Source organism: Neodiprion lecontei, chromosome 2 (assembly GCF_021901455.1).
Source record: "Neodiprion lecontei isolate iyNeoLeco1 chromosome 2, iyNeoLeco1.1, whole genome shotgun sequence".
NCBI lineage: Eukaryota > Metazoa > Arthropoda > Insecta > Hymenoptera > Diprionidae > Neodiprion > Neodiprion lecontei.
In genome coordinates, this window is record NC_060261.1 from 13118669 (window position 1) to 13134344 (window position 15676).

The 15676-nt window shown below is 37.3% G+C and overlaps 1 protein-coding gene and 1 non-coding gene across 3 annotated transcripts; both read left to right on the forward strand.

The window, feature by feature from the left end:
- Positions 1–429: 429 nt before the first annotated feature.
- LOC107227952 (solute carrier organic anion transporter family member 4A1) lies at positions 430–14648 on the forward strand. Of its 2 annotated transcripts, XM_015669280.2 has the most exons (12): positions 430–1337; positions 2448–2688; positions 4717–4885; positions 5246–5387; positions 6131–6305; positions 6835–6937; positions 9375–9496; positions 9743–10015; positions 11534–11735; positions 12202–12349; positions 12554–12936; positions 13307–14648. In XM_015669280.2, the coding sequence occupies exons 1-12, from the start codon at positions 1311–1313 to the stop codon at positions 13506–13508; spliced, it is 2187 nt and encodes a 728-aa protein (XP_015524766.2). In that variant the 5' UTR covers positions 430–1310; the 3' UTR covers positions 13509–14648. The 2 variants fall into 2 exon arrangements, with proteins under 2 accessions (XP_015524766.2, XP_046587128.1); XM_046731172.1 differs by lacking the exons at positions 430–1337; positions 4717–4885 and having other exon boundaries at positions 2454–2688.
- Positions 14649–14861: 213 nt separating this feature from the next.
- Positions 14862–14933, forward strand: Trnap-ugg. The gene has a single exon. It is a non-coding gene; the product is annotated as a tRNA-Pro (tRNA).
- The last annotated feature ends 743 nt before the right edge of the window (positions 14934–15676 follow it).

Here is a 15676-nt window from a genome sequence, read left to right on the forward strand (position 1 = left end):
GGAAACTCAATTTATACGATTTAATAATGTTGAAAGTAAAAGTGTGAAAAAGTAAAAGCATAGAATGTTGAACTGTAGTGTCGTCAGAATCGTATAAAACTTTTAAATTTCGTCGTTCTATGTTTTGACCTTTCTATATTTTGCCATTCTGTATTTCGACTTTCTATGATTTACAACTTTCCATACTTGGACTCTTCACATTTATCAAATTTCTCAAACAAGATTTTCGCCTCTATGATAATTCGTTATTTTGGTCCTCCGATCAATCAACAATTCCAGTTTTTTATCCCCGCCCCATATTTTAAACGGGCAACAAAGAATAAACACGAGTCTCGACTGCGTGCCGCTTGAAATTTGTGGGTAAGTATGTAGTTACGAGGATAGCACCGTGCGCGGTCTTTTCGCCTTTTACTTTCCGATGCAGGCGAACGTTACTCAGTCAGTCAGTTGCGCTTGACACGCTGAGCCACACGGGTGTCTGTGGAGGCGGAAGTGCGGAAGATGCGCCGTGAAATTAGTGCGACGATTGGTGTGGTTCACAACGTCTTTCCACGTAGTTTGCCACAGGACTTTAATCGTCGAACCAGCTGTGAAGAAGAAAACTACAAACCTGAATTTTGCTAATTTAACGAACTTGCGAGGTGACTCGAACCACTCGAGAAGTTGAACAGTTATTTAAGTACCAAACGACTGTATGTCAGCAGCTTATCTGAAAGGTTATAAAAACTGAAAATCACGTGTCTAGAAGATCATTTAATCCTTGGTAAATACCAAGCGTCTTTGAAAAAATATGATTCGTTCAACCTTGTCGAACACCGCGGTAACGATTACGTAAAATATAGATATCTTGCAGGCTGGTTTGCTGATGTTGTGTTCTCAAGAAAATATCCGGTTTCTTGTTATTTTTTTATAATAATCAATATTGTTGTAATAAAAAGAAAAATAACAGTTGTATTGCGTGTGCCAATGTAATAGTGGAAAAAGTTGTGTGTCAGAATTAGCTACGGTACCAACTTGTTTTTCGATCGTTTGCCTTAGTCCATCGGTAATGAAAGTGCTGCAGAATATGGTTTTAATTTTTTTTTAACATACAGTAACAGGTGTAATGTGTGTGTACTTGTGAAAAATTTGAAAAATTTGTGTGTCGGAATTAACTACATTATCACCTTGTTATTCGATCGTTTGTTTTACTCCGTCGGTAATTAAAGTGCTGTATAATATGTTTATAATTTTTTTGAACATACAGTAATATGTTTAATCAACTTCTGTGATTCATTTTGGCCACGGAATTTTACAGTTGCGATTTAACGATGAGGGATAAATTCGCGTTCAGCAATGTAAGTGTACATCAGTATTCATAATTTTATAGAAATGGATATATAACGTATGATTATTTTTTTTTACATATTCGTTTCAACTAATTTATATTCTCGCATAATTGAAACTTTGTCAAAATTTTATTATGTAATCATTTTTATAGAGAGTTATTTACATGTAAATACGATTTATAAATCGTGTGTTATGATTTAACTCATATACGGTCATTCATCAGCATCAATGTAATAATAATTTACTCAAGTTATATGTATAATAATTCGTATCCTGTTCAAACATACATTTGTAATAAGTTGTCTCGGTCAATTTACAAATCCGTTGCGATCATCTGTTTAGTTCTGTAGGTGCGTAGGCTTCAGATTTATTATTTCATTTTTAAGTAGTCTTTTATTTCTCGATATTTTGTTCCTTTAACTTTTTCTCGTCAGTCTGTTTCTTTGGATTTATAATGCCAATAAATAATCTTCACTATAATCCTTGTAACTTTGAATCCAAAAACTGCTGTCTATATAACTACCGTTACGCAATTAAATCCGCAAGGTTTTATTCCGTTTGTAAAAAGCCGGTTTTTCTCCCGTTTATTATAAACAGTTTTGGAGCATTAGACTGTATGATAAATTTGGACAGATTCCTAATTTTCGTGGTAAAAACAAATGCACCATACAAGATCATGGTGCAGTGTCTTGTATTATTGGCCTAAGTTCGGAGCAGAGAAAAACGTAAAGATAATTAATTTACCAGACCATAAATCACGTTTAAATTTTTTTTCCGCCAATTCACGATTCGGTGAAATGCTATTTTATTGACTCAATTTATCTTTCTTCGCTAAATACTGGTCCATAAACTATTTTCATCTCCTAGTCTTACCGATCGTAATGTTCGTATATCTATCGTATATATTCGTATATCAGCATTTCGTAGAAATTGTATGCTTGTACGATTTCCATGTAAACGAAATAATCTGTAAAGTAGTTATGTACCAAAAGTAATAGCAGAAAAAATTTCCGTAATGTAATTGTTCGGTTAAAAATTTATATAAAACATGCTATACGTAAGTTATCATTATTGTACAGTTTTCTTTTTCTTTCTTTACGCTTATGTTACAACTTCAGTCGGCGATGTCGTCGGACGTGCTCGAAACCGTCTCAGCAAATATACCATCAGAAACATTTCCCGAAAATCTTCCAAAGAAGCCTGAAGCGCGACTGGAAATCGACAATGAAACCCTGCCTCCTGAAAATACAGCGGTGCAACAAAAATGCGGATGGTTTTGGCTGAGGCCGAACTGTCTGCAAAAGTTTCGCACAGCGAAATGGGCACTTTTTTGGCTTTGTTGGGCCGGCGCAGTGCAAGGTAAATTATCTTGACATACATAGATAACTGATAGTGAATAGCTGAATCCGTTGTCAGGTGAATGAAGTAGTCATAACACATAATTAAACTGTGGCAATCTTTTTGCCTTTCTGGTGGAACTATAATGTTAAAAAGTAAAAAAGTTAAAAATTAGAATTGTCCCAACACCGAATATTCAAAATTGCGAAGACCTAAGCCACACACGGATTCTAGCATTAAAACGTAAAAAGTCGAATAATAGAAACCAAAACATATATATATTTGTATAAAATTGCATATTTTCTGTACGTTTCATCACTTATTATGGTGAAGTTGTATTTTGGTTTTGCATATGTTTCCTTAAACTTCTAATATATTCTTACCATTTCGCATTTTGATGTTCCTATACTTTTACATGATACATTTGGAAATTCTACAAATAAGATTTTATCTCGTTTTTGATAATTCTGGTTCTTGACCTTTCTATCGTATAACCAATGTATGCTTCTTTTTCCTGACTGTTTCATCCATTTTTACCAATTTCTTTCATTACTCCATGGTATTAATTCGCTCACTCTGCTCCAATCGCACATATTGCTTCAGAATCTCTGAATCCATGCTGATTTCACCAGAGATCAAAAGTAAAGCGAAAATCGTGGTGAAATGAAATTTTGTGGGAAAATGGGGAAAAATGAGCAAAAAGGGATCCTAGGACAAAATCAGTAGAAATAAAAATGAACTACATCATTCGCGTTTCATTTCATCGGGTATGCTCCTATTCCAATGCGGTACAAAACATCGAGTATCTAACAGCAGCTATAATATATCACGCACAGGCCAATACCTGGTGCAAATTGTCCGCTTATAATGTGCCATAGGCATTCTCTCGCCCAGTTCCCCCCCCGGATTTGATGCCAGAGTACCCTAGGGCCTGAAGGGTTTGTGCCATTGCTATATCAAAGCGGTATAATTAAACGTCTGCAATCGAAATTGCTTTGGAAGCGAAACAACCGATCATTGACTGGTGCTCTACGTATGTACACAATAGCTACAGTTGATTGCGTACTACCTCCTGTAAGACTTCTCTCTTTCATTATAAACCGCTTGTCGTTCTTCTATCCGTGGTACATAGCTCTATACATCTATATATATATATATATATATGGACATACACTCGGGTATGTATACGTTTTTGTGCGTCATTTCCTGTTCCTTAGGTTATAAAGGGCTGCATGTTTGCTTTACGCGTGCACAGCTTTGTCCCCCTCGAACTTTGAACCCTGTTTGAAAATCAATTTCCGAAGGTTTTATACCCGAGCGATAAGTGGGAACCGAATTTTATTACGCTTGCTGTAGGCGTGATAAGTGTCGAACAGCACAATTTTGTCGCTAAAACTCGTTAGTCGGTTGATTGGCAAATGGCGAGGGCCTCTTCGCAAGGGTTTGCACAACCCGTCCCGTTACATATTCGCATGTGAATGAAGCATTGAAAATAAAATTCTAATTCGTATAAGTGTATGACAGCAATGCCCAATACAATCTTTTATAGATCCTAATTGGAAGAAGTTTATGTTAATTGACAAACAATAGTGACCCGGCTGTTCACAGACTGCACAGTTTCAATTGCTGGTTCTAGCATCTGCAACAGACTGCAGGAAAGAGAAGGGAAGATAAACGCATAATCTAAACTCGGTAGCATACTGTCGACTCGTGTTTGTTTTATTGCCGGATGAAAACTAACGACAAGTCTGCTAGGATTTAAGGTGGATTGAAAATATTATTTAAAGCCAATATGCTAACCATAAATTCATGAATGTCACCTAGCCAATCAATTTACATGGTTAAATATTGTGTTAAGGTTGAATTTGTGTGAAATGATTTGATGGATTTTTCAATCGTGCACTTTTGTTTTTCCGACATGTATACCGAATATCAATGTCTATGAAACTTTTTATCGAAGAAGCATTGATTCTACAATCAATTTTCACACAAACAAAAGATAAATTGTAGTATTTTGATAAACGAAATTTGATTGATTTTGTGCCTCAGGAATGGTGGTTAACGGTTTCGTCAACGTTGTCATCACAACGATAGAGCGAAAATTTGGGCTTAGGTCTTCTGAAACGGGGCTTATAGCCGGTGGATATGACATCGCCAGTTTTCTACTCCTTGTTCCTATCACTTACCTAGGCGGACGATCAAACGCCTCAAAGCCCAGGTCAGTTCTGTTCACTATAAAAATTCGAATTATGTAGTCCGGTGCGAGAAAATAGAACTACACACTAATAATAAGACTGGTTGTTGGACGTATAATTCTTTTTTTACCAACAAAATGTACCAAAAGAGAAGTGTAACTACTTGCACGAAGGCTTCTATCCATTCATGATTATTTAATGCAGCTCAAAACAGGGCTAAAGAGATCAGCTGATCACCCAGTTTGACGCCATATTGCCATTGTAGCTGATATTTTAAGTATTCAGTAAAAATTCCTGGCACGAACCATTGCCCATAAAATCATACGATGCGTCTTTGTTTATATTTCATTATATTGATTAATTGTGTTCTTCATTTTATACAGGTATATTGGAATCGGTGTCCTCGTTCTGAGTCTAGGTTGCTTGTTATTCGCATCGCCACATTTCTTAGTCGGTACCTACAGAGCGGGTCGTCAATATGAGAATCTCTGCCAACGAGTCACGAATACTTCAGCGCTGCAAACGGTGCGGGAAAACATTTATTTTTACAGTATTACAACCACTAAATATTACAGTTTGAATAGATTTCATTACTCCTCTGGGATCAAATATTTCAGAAACGTTGAAAATTTCTACAAACCTACTCAGAATATAAATACCCGATATTGTGTGAGTTTTTCTGATAATTTTTTGATAAATTCTATTTTCAAATTTGGCAATGTTTTTATAATATGAGTATTACACTGAAAATATTCGTTTGCAGATATGTCCACATTTTTTCAGCCGCATTTCAAAAAATTGATTATCACAGTATCCTGAAAATATCCAATTTCTCTCAGAAATCTATTCCAGTTTTTCATAACGTGATTCTGAAAAACCAGTGCTATGATATCTTCAGATGCGTGGTACAATAAAGTATTGAAAAAATATGAGTTTTCTTTACAAATTGGTCGGATTTTAACCTCGATCTCGACGTGACCAGAAACTATCAGAAACTTGACTACTCGAAATTTTTCACATTTTAACAGAAAATCAATTTCCGAAACAATACGCGTCCTTTCCAGCTCTATAAAATTCCTTGAAATCCCTCAGACATTGTCAAAATAACTCAAACTATGCGATAAATAATACCTAATTTTTCTCGATAACTACGTCTAAGAAATTTTCCAGACTTGTTTTCACTAGAAAAAGGTGTAGAACACGACACATTGAATTCATGGTTAAAACAGGAAGTTTTCCTTTAACGCACGCATAACGGCAACTTTCAGGCGGCATGCGACAGTGCATCCAAGGAAACCGACTTGGAAGCTCCGCGTGGTTTGTACCTGGCCATCTTCTTGCTCGCTCAGCTGTTACACGGGGCTGGAGCTGCGCCGCTTTTCACTCTTGGAGTGACATACATTGATGAAAATGTCTCGAAGAAAATGTCTTCGGTTTACCTTGGTACGGTTGGCTCAAGCTATATAAGGTAAGCGTACCAGTTATTGGCCCTGTCCTAATTATTGACGTTTTTTGGTCCTATCTGTTCGATCGTTGATTCTAAAATTATCAAAAAATTAATTTATCGAACCCTCTAGCAATAGGTTTTATTCATCGAGAAATTCACATTTTTTGCCGTCGATTTATAATTTTAGAAAATAAAAGGGTCAATAATTGGCTTTAAACGTGTCAATAACTGGTACACTTACTTTACGGTGAGTTTTTGTAACAGCGAAACGATCCGCGCGCCTGATACGCAGGCAACAGGATGAGCATGAGCTGTAACTCCGGTTGTCTGAATCAGGCGCACGAACCGTTTCGCTGTTAGAAAAACTCACGGTATAATGCAACGGTTCTGGTCTGACGATCATTGGATTACTGTGACTACGTATCCGCTACCACGTTCACTCATGCAGACTGCAGAAATTGCACGATCAAGTTATAATTGCTTTGAGCGTACTTGTACACACGTATTATAAAATATTGATTCTAGGTATTTACTACACCATGGCTATACTCGGGCCAGCCTTGGGATACGTCATCGGAGGCGAATTACTCCAAATTTATACCGACTTCCTCGTCGTCGACCCAGCCTCGTGAGTAAATTTGAAATTCACGAAACGTCTAGTCATTCTATGGTTTATTTGTTATCTTTCAGGCCTGCGGCGAAGAAAAAAGACAAAAATTGTAATTGTCAAAATATTTATTCAACACCATACATTATAATTCCAGCAATTACAAAGTTCAGGGTAGTTGTTACAGAAACAGAAAATCAATTTTTCTGCTCCGTGTAACAGTGTAGGTAGAAAAAGAATCGCGAATGCGTGACACGTCTTATCGCGTTACATCCAAACGTGGCTGAATTTGACGGAGATTGATGATGAGCACATTATAAACATTTGATCCATCTATATGGATGAGGGCGAAAAATTTCCATGTGTACAGGGAAAGGAATTGTGAATCACTTGCGAATCGTGATTGGCCGAAACTAGATTTTCGCTGGGTACTGAATAATAGTAATGACATCAGAGATGTAATCATTCGCTCCGTCACGTTCGATCGCGGTCTGATAAACTGTGGATTACACTGACCTGCGGGATTGGGGTAATATAAGCTACGGATATACGCGAGTTTTGTAAGGGTGGAAATGAACGCCCTTCCACAAATGAAAATTTGAGCCTATGGTAAACACCTTGTATTATTCCCATTATCGGATATGTCACTACGAGTCGTAGCAATGGATGGTTGCGACGAGGGGACGTTGATATTACCGAATGGGGATGACGGTGGGAAATTTCCACTTCTCTTCCCTCGGGCGGTAGATATTTACGCGTACGATATTTACCCAGAGAATACCTGGAAGCACATAGAAACCTGCATGTATGTATACATGTGTGTTTATTAGGGTAGTCGTTATATGGTCGTTTCCGACTTTGTTGATCCTATGGGCTAAAATATCTCGAAATAATTTTTTTTAATGTAGCTGAAATCTGAGGTTCTCATCTCAATTTTTAGTTCTGTCTCAAAGCCTTTGAATTTTCAATTCACGATTCATTTTTTTTGCTACTGATGTGTTGCGTCAAAAAACCTGCATCGTAGTAAATTTCATATCCATGAACGTAGGTATTCCATGACGATTTTAGAATCTTAGACAAAAAAAACGACATCAAAACGGTTAAAGTTTCATATTCGATTAACATTAGATTTTTGGTACTTGACTGTCTATTTTTGCCTCCTCAAATACGTTGAATTTACATCGAATACTCACGTCTACAGGTAAGAAATTTCCTAAGGTGCACGTTTTTTAACACACCACATTGGTAGAAAAATAAATTAACCGTGAATTGCTAAAAATCCCGTCTTGTTTACATGAGTAGATTCAGAAGCCTTGGGGCAAAATTCAAAATTGAAATAGGAGCCCAGAGTTGTAGCGGCAATTGGATGAAAAAAATATTTCACAATACTTTAGTCCATGCGTGCGACAAAATTCGAAAATAACCATATTAAACATAGTGCAGCTAGTATATTATCACGTTGAGATAATCTCAATGTCAATACAACAAAAATACTAATGTCAATGTTAAGAAGTTAAAAGTCAATGCCAATACAATAAAAGTACTAATTGAAGTTAGAACGTCTCTTTTGATTTGTTGGATTTCTGTTCAAAAAATAGATCAAAAATATTTTTGCGAATCATCCGAATAGAGAGAAATGAATTGTCGTTTCCATTTCGTCTGCTCGATGTCCTTCTGAATTGTTGTACGATGCTCATAGCATCATCAACGAGCGAGAATATCAGCTGCAACATTTTCCTGACGATGAGCGATGGATCTAAAACAGCTGTGTAAAATTTCAGGACGGTTAGTCAGCTTTTTTAGGTCCCATCAATCAATTCGCCCCGGTTCCTTGACTAACGATTGGGCGTAGAGTGTAAAAAGTTGATGGTTACACACTAATCCTGTAGCCGTAATGAATTAGCAGATTTTGCTAAGCTATGTGGGCCTTATATATTTTGCAAATTTTCGCAATTTCGCTCACGGGTTTGTCAAATCACGGTGTAAGTTCCTCGAAATATATTTGTGAGCAAAAAAATTTCCACATAACTTTGCGTAAAGAGTGTAATGTCAATATACGGCGTGGTTAGGGAATATGACGTCGAGGTTATTGATCAGCTGATCCAACGTTTGGACATAATGTCTCCATTATGAAAGCACAGAAAACATTACGCAGGCTGTTGTACTTTCATTTTCTGACATTGAATCGATGTAGGATAAAATATGAGACGTAGAGCCGCTTTTATAATTGAATGCAACGGCAATTGCATATGTTGGAAGGCATTGAAGAGTTGTAGAATAATATTGGGTTATACATGTGAATATCTCATTACACCGGGTGATCGCCTAACGACATATAAATCATAATTTAATGCGGAGCAGATCGAAGCTACGCAATTGGTTTTAATCATAGATATAGGTACAAAATCGATTTGAACGTGCTGAACGTGCAAAAAATCAACCATCTGTCATTAATTAGGGTGGGCATGACACCGGATAGTAACGTCTGGATCGGTGCATGGTGGATCGGTTTCCTAGCAGCAGGATTGATATCCTTGGTTATAGCTATTCCGCTGTTGGCTTTTCCGCCAAGTCTGCCAGGTGAGGATACAAATACATCTTGATACTTTAATTAGAAAGTTTATGCCAAGCCTCTGCATTCGACGAAGGTTTCTGCAAGACTAGAAATTTGATAAAAAGTTTTTTAAAAAGTTGCCTGGTAATCGAACAGTTGAATTTTTTTTAATATTTTCACCTAGAAAAAGGTCCAATTTCTTCGAATTATTCTGAGTGCTTGACAGTTGAAAGTTTATCAAAGATTACCTTTTATCAGAAATTTCTTCACAGGATCAGAAGAGTTGGCAAAGGAACGAGTTTCCGAAGCGCACGTGTGTCAATCTGATACACCTTCATCTGCGGGGACTGGTGGAGTGGAGGTTTTCACAAAACTTAAGGAGCTGCCTAAAGCTCTGACGGCTCTCCTTAAGAATCCGGCATTTTTTATGCTAAACTTGGCTGGGGCAAGCGAAGGACTTCTCATTGCCGGGTTCGCCGCCTTTCTACCCAAGCTTATTGAAAATCAGTTCAGCGTCACTGCCAGTTCGGCGGCTTTGCTTATGGGTAAGGTACTCTAATGTGCAGCCATCGAGTACTCGCTCGCCTATTCTACCGGAAAATTTCAACCCACGAGCTAGCAACCGGAAAACTTTCACCTCTATAATACCTTGTGCTTTACCGTTTTATATGTATTTAATGTACTGACTAAATGTTGTATTTAACAATGAAGGTTGGTTTTACAATATCTCCAGAAAATGGGCTTGAACACAAAAATGTTCTCTTTTACAGGCGAAACGAACGGTACAATTACCTATTAAATATTGTAAGTTGGTGCAAGATCTCGTCAGAGCGTTGACACCAAAATTTCTTAGTAAAACGATCAAGTATCGCCCTCGATACTGTACATCTTCTGGAGGCAAAATTTTTTTCCCCAATACACGGTTTGAAAATTTGATTTTCGAAGCCTGTAGAGCGTACGTAAGGTACCCCACTTGTAAACAGTGCGGTAAAACGAGGCTGGCGCATGCGCAACTTCCGATAGCTTCATTTTATACACGGACATTAAGCACCACCAATGGTGTCAGTAGACTGAGCTCATCCTAAAGCTTACGCGTTTAGGCTGTCATGAGGACGGACTAATGCTCCTGGACCTCTTGATTGTTCTTGATCTACTTCTTTCAAATTATTGTGTTAGTTTCACTTTCTTCTGAAATTAAACTTGTGTTGAAAAAAATCGTATGTCACACACGTGCGGATGGGCGATGCTGACTCGTATACACCTTTGTGGCACACCCTGCAAATTTCACACTCGATGGAAATCGCTCACTCTCGCACTTGAAACACAATATGCTATTGTATAAAATCATTTTTCCGAGTTATTCCGTAGATTTATTTGATATAGGACACCCATTATTTTACTCCATGTCGATTTAATAGAATATCACAAAATGGAAGACCAACAGCCTACGGGACGTTTTCTCTATCTTGATATCTATTGAATTTGTCTAAAACGATTAGCTGATTACCTATATCAACGCCAGATAACTTTAGCCACGCTCAAATTCGTATATTCTCCGACAAAAATTATTGTAAATGTGAATGACTTTTAGGAACTTTGTATCAATATCTGAATTCTACAATCAGTGAAAAACATAACTTGAGCAAATCTACGAAAAAAAGTTAATATTTCTTTAAAATTTCTAAAAATTTCTCATTCCTCTAGTTTTACTGAAAACATTATGCACATAGACATATATCCGAAATTTTTCAATTGCAATTGAGAAAAATTAATTTCAACTACTTTTTCATCAGAAAGTCATCTCAATTTTCCATAATGCGGTACTTACCATCAATGGAAAGTGAAATAACCAAAGGATATGAATTTTTTCAAAATCTTTGTACATGTTACATAACAGTACGCAATTTTTCCTAAAACTGTCCGAGAATAGGGTGCATTTTTGAGAAATTTCTAAACATAATTACAAGAAATTTGTGAGAATTTTTTTCGCCTGGGCTTATTGCCACCAGTTGGCGTCTATTGAATATTTGAGGACCCAGATATAGTTAAATTCTTTGTTTCAGGATTAGTCACGGTCCCAGCTGGAGGTGGAGGTACCTTCCTTGGCGGTTATCTGGTGAAGCACTGGAACCTTCAGTGCGCTGGCATCTTGAAGTTCTGTCTGATCGCCACGGCGGGTTGCATCGTTTTCACGATGTGCTTCGCTCTGAGTTGTGCAAACCTAGAGTTTGCTGGAGTGACGGTGCCCTACCACAACACGGCTAGGTGTAACGCAATTGTCAATCTTTGTTTCTTCCTGTTTTTATTAAGCTCTTTGTACTCTAGGTTATTCCAGAAATAGGAAGAACACGAGTATTGTATCATACTGGTGTAGTTTTGGACTTGCTGCATTCGCTTAAATTTTTCCTCAAACGGGAACAGAAAAAAAATGACATTATTTCTCGTTTCTGTGTTGACTACACATGCACAATTTTTTCATGCCTAGACCCATGTACATTTGCTGCTAAACTGATAATTTCAAAAAAGAATATTTCGTTTTACAATTATTCTTTTAGAATTTTTTCAGAGCTCAAAATTATCTGTTAGCAGTTTTGGAGTAATCTTTTCAAGTCTGTCGATATACATTTAAATTCATTCTACGTCAAAACTTGCGTGCGGAATAATAAGCGACGATGATAAATCTGATGGAAACACTTTCACTTCAGGCTTATACTTTCAATTTTTCTTCTAGGAAGCCATTGTCTCTGGAAAGCAGCTGCAACATTGGATGCGGATGTTCGAAATCAGAATTTGACCCGCTTTGCGGTGCTGACGGAATTACGTATTATTCGCCGTGCCATGCCGGGTGCCACGATGAAATGCCGATCAATGACTTGAAAGTGAGTATCGAATCAGCATATTTGATACTACGCCTAATCATGTTGAATCACTGTTTTCTTTTGAAACGATATGAAATTTTTACTTGCGTGGTTTCATAAAAATACAATATCTATATAAAAAACCATTTGTATAGGACTGTCCTTCGAGCTTTCGAATCATTACTAACAATAAGTTATCGCCGTATTTTTATTTCAACGCCATAGATTTACAACAATTGCAATTGCATCCACGGCCCGTCAGCGAATCTCTCGATATATGGCGGTTCTGAGCACGTGACTTACGAGGCAATAAACACAACGTGCCCTAGTGCTTGTGGCCATCTGTGGCCCTTCGTGATACTCGCCTTCTGCAACATGTTTCTGACATTCCTCTGCACTATGCCTGCCCTGTCATCGACGCTCAGAGTCGTCCACGACGAGGAACGGTCATTTGCCCTGGGCATACAGTGGATCAAGGTTCGAGTCCTCGGAACCATACCAGCCCCCATGATTTTCGGCACCCTGATTGACGAGACTTGCATCCTTTGGCATGAGTCGTGCGAGGGCAGAGGGGCTTGCCTCGTTTACGACAATCGGTACATGAGTCGGTGAGCAGTTTTGTTTATTTTTCCGTTTTTTTTGCTTGCACATAATTCAATTCATGACAGATCAGCCGTATAAAGTCACCTATAAGACGCCATTTCGCGGCAGTGAATATACCTACCACACTGGCTTTCAGACGCTTCGTATTTAAGTATAAAAGTCATTTTCCACCGCATGTTTTACTCTATATCGAAGCAAAAGCACACAATCAAAGTCCAACAGCTTAAAACGGTGATTTTTGGCCCTTGGTACTTGCCAAATTTACTATAGGCGATCAGCTGATGGTTTTCCTCGACGCCATATTGTTCTAACTATTCTTGCATTGATTGTGAGGTTACAACGTGGGAATGATTTGCATTATGTTTCTTTTTCTAGGTACATGTTAGCTCTGGCGTTCATAGGTAAAGCAGCATCCCTTTTATTTTTCTTTATGGCATGGTGGTTTTATGTACCGCCAGGGGGAAGAAGAATTACTACGGAAAATAGGCAGGAGACCGTTTCAACTGTGGCGCTGAGCGAACCGATCGAAGTTGTACAGCTATCAAATCAGAAAATTTCGTCGGCTATAGAATCGTAATGGTTATAATATTGAAAATGATTTTATACAGTATTAGAAATTCATGAACATTTGACCAAAAAACAGATATGTTAAGAAATGAAAATTTCAATTCTTTTCATACATTTTAAATCATTTTATATAACTCCACTATTATTTAGGCATATTATGTGTGTAAATTATTATTCTTATTGTTAGCGCATGATCTCCGGAATGATTCATAACTCTAAAATAGAATTGTAGGTCGAAATAATATGTTGTTCATTATTGTGTGGAAAATAACTAATTACTGAGTATCTATCTCGAATGCACACACGTAGTCACAACCTATACATAAGTATATAGTATTATAATGTGTAATGATTCATACTGTACGTAAACCGATAATTTTATGATACCTCCGACACAAAAATCAATGAATGTCGAGCAAAGTAAAATGTTTATTGCTACTCGAAACAGAAACTTATCTCACAGAGTTTTCCGTCGCATTTCTTTACTTGAAATAAAAATTTCTGTTTGCATATTGTATAACCAGAACTGTCGGTACAATCTGTCACCTAAGTGCTTGTGTCACCTAAATGGCTACTTCATGCCAATAATTATTTATACAGCGAATACCAAGCAAAGGATATTGAATATACGTTAAAAAGTACGGTGCAGACAATTGATCTGAACCTCGATGGAAAGCCCTTTAAATAAGTGAACTGGCATTGCTCTAACTCCGTAAGTATGAGATATTATTGTTAATGCAATTTTTAAGATGCTTTTGTTAACATGAGATTTTGTTCTACCTACGGATGGATAATTTACAAAAGACACTATCGACAAATAATTTTTACAAAATCGTGACTGATAACTGCCTCAAGAATTTAGAAAACTACAAGATTCATTCTTCGATTAGCGAAATAAAAAAAATTCGTAACAGTCACATTTCATTACAGCAAATAATTTTTTCTTTCATCATCGCAGGGAGAATGAATATAATATGTATCATGTATGTTGCCTCTATTTCTTATGTTTAAAATATGCCTGAACATTTCAATTGAATTTCTTCCTAAATCGAACTGTGTAATGACTGCGTGTGTTCACGACTTGATGAATGTTAATCGTCGCTGACTAGTTATATAAAATGAATAGTACAGGGTTATATCTATTGATAAATTCTGAGTTTACTTTAAAACTATAAGTTTACGAAATTTCGAATCGACGGATCCTGATATTCACACGGGTTCCAGCTTTACAATGAACGCCTGACTATAAGAAGCCCCCACAAACCAACCAATTGTGAAAGTTTCGAATTCCGAATACACTAAGTACCGGCGATGTAAGCTTTCACTAATTCCATAACTACCAATGACCAGTCGTCTGTCATGTGGCCTCTTGGTCTAGGGGTATGATTCCTGCTTTGGGTGCAGGAGGTCCCGGGTTCAAATCCCGGAGGGGCCCTTTTTTGTGCACGTAAAACTCTGCCATCTTCGTCCCAGACGAGCGGCGGCTTAAAAGAATCAGTAGACTCGCTATGAAAAGGGTTTCCAATTTTCCTTTCTTACTAACAAACTTAGTTAGCTATATATTAAACCTTTGGGACTGGTATGAGATGTTATTGGTGTTAGGATATATGGTCATGATTGTGTAGGAAATTGAGACAAATTCGAAAAATTGGTAGGGATCAATTACTTTTATGCTTGCTGTTGATAATTCTCACTCGCATGCTATATAGTCAGTCTTCATGGTCCTTACTGACCGCGTTAAATATCAGTTGTTTTTATGTATTATCCTACGCATCACCAACGTGAAAATGCCGCAGGTAACGGAATTCTACACACTATAATGAATACAGATTTCCAGATCAAATTTTGTAGCACGCATTAACAATAATTTCGAGAAATGTATTTTTGTAGCTGAATTACCATACTTATTACCAGGACTACATTTTCAGGCGTTATTCTAACGTGAAACAAACAGTTTTTTTGGACATGTTGTTCGGTATTGCATATAGAATTGCGCTGACTTAGGTATTTTTACATCAGTAATTCATAGCTTCGGCAATAGACAAAATAACATTCGATGTCGCAGTGGGTAAGGACGGTGTCCCTGGTAGCATTTTTTTAAGGAGGTGCCCTGGTAGATTTCGACGTTGACGTATATGTATATCTTCAAATATTATAGCCAACGTATCTCAAACGCAA

Bases quoted from the DNA above. Each gene is read 5' to 3' on its own strand.
- LOC107227952 (XM_015669280.2), top strand. From the start codon at position 1,311: ATGAGGGATAAATTCGCGTTCAGCAAT. The intron at 4,886-5,245 runs GTCAGTTCTGTT...CATTTTATACAG, and splicing joins TCAAACGCCTCAAAGCCCAG to GTATATTGGAATCGGTGTCC. The intron at 11,736-12,201 runs GTGTAACGCAAT...TTTTTCTTCTAG, and splicing joins CCCTACCACAACACGGCTAG to GAAGCCATTGTCTCTGGAAA.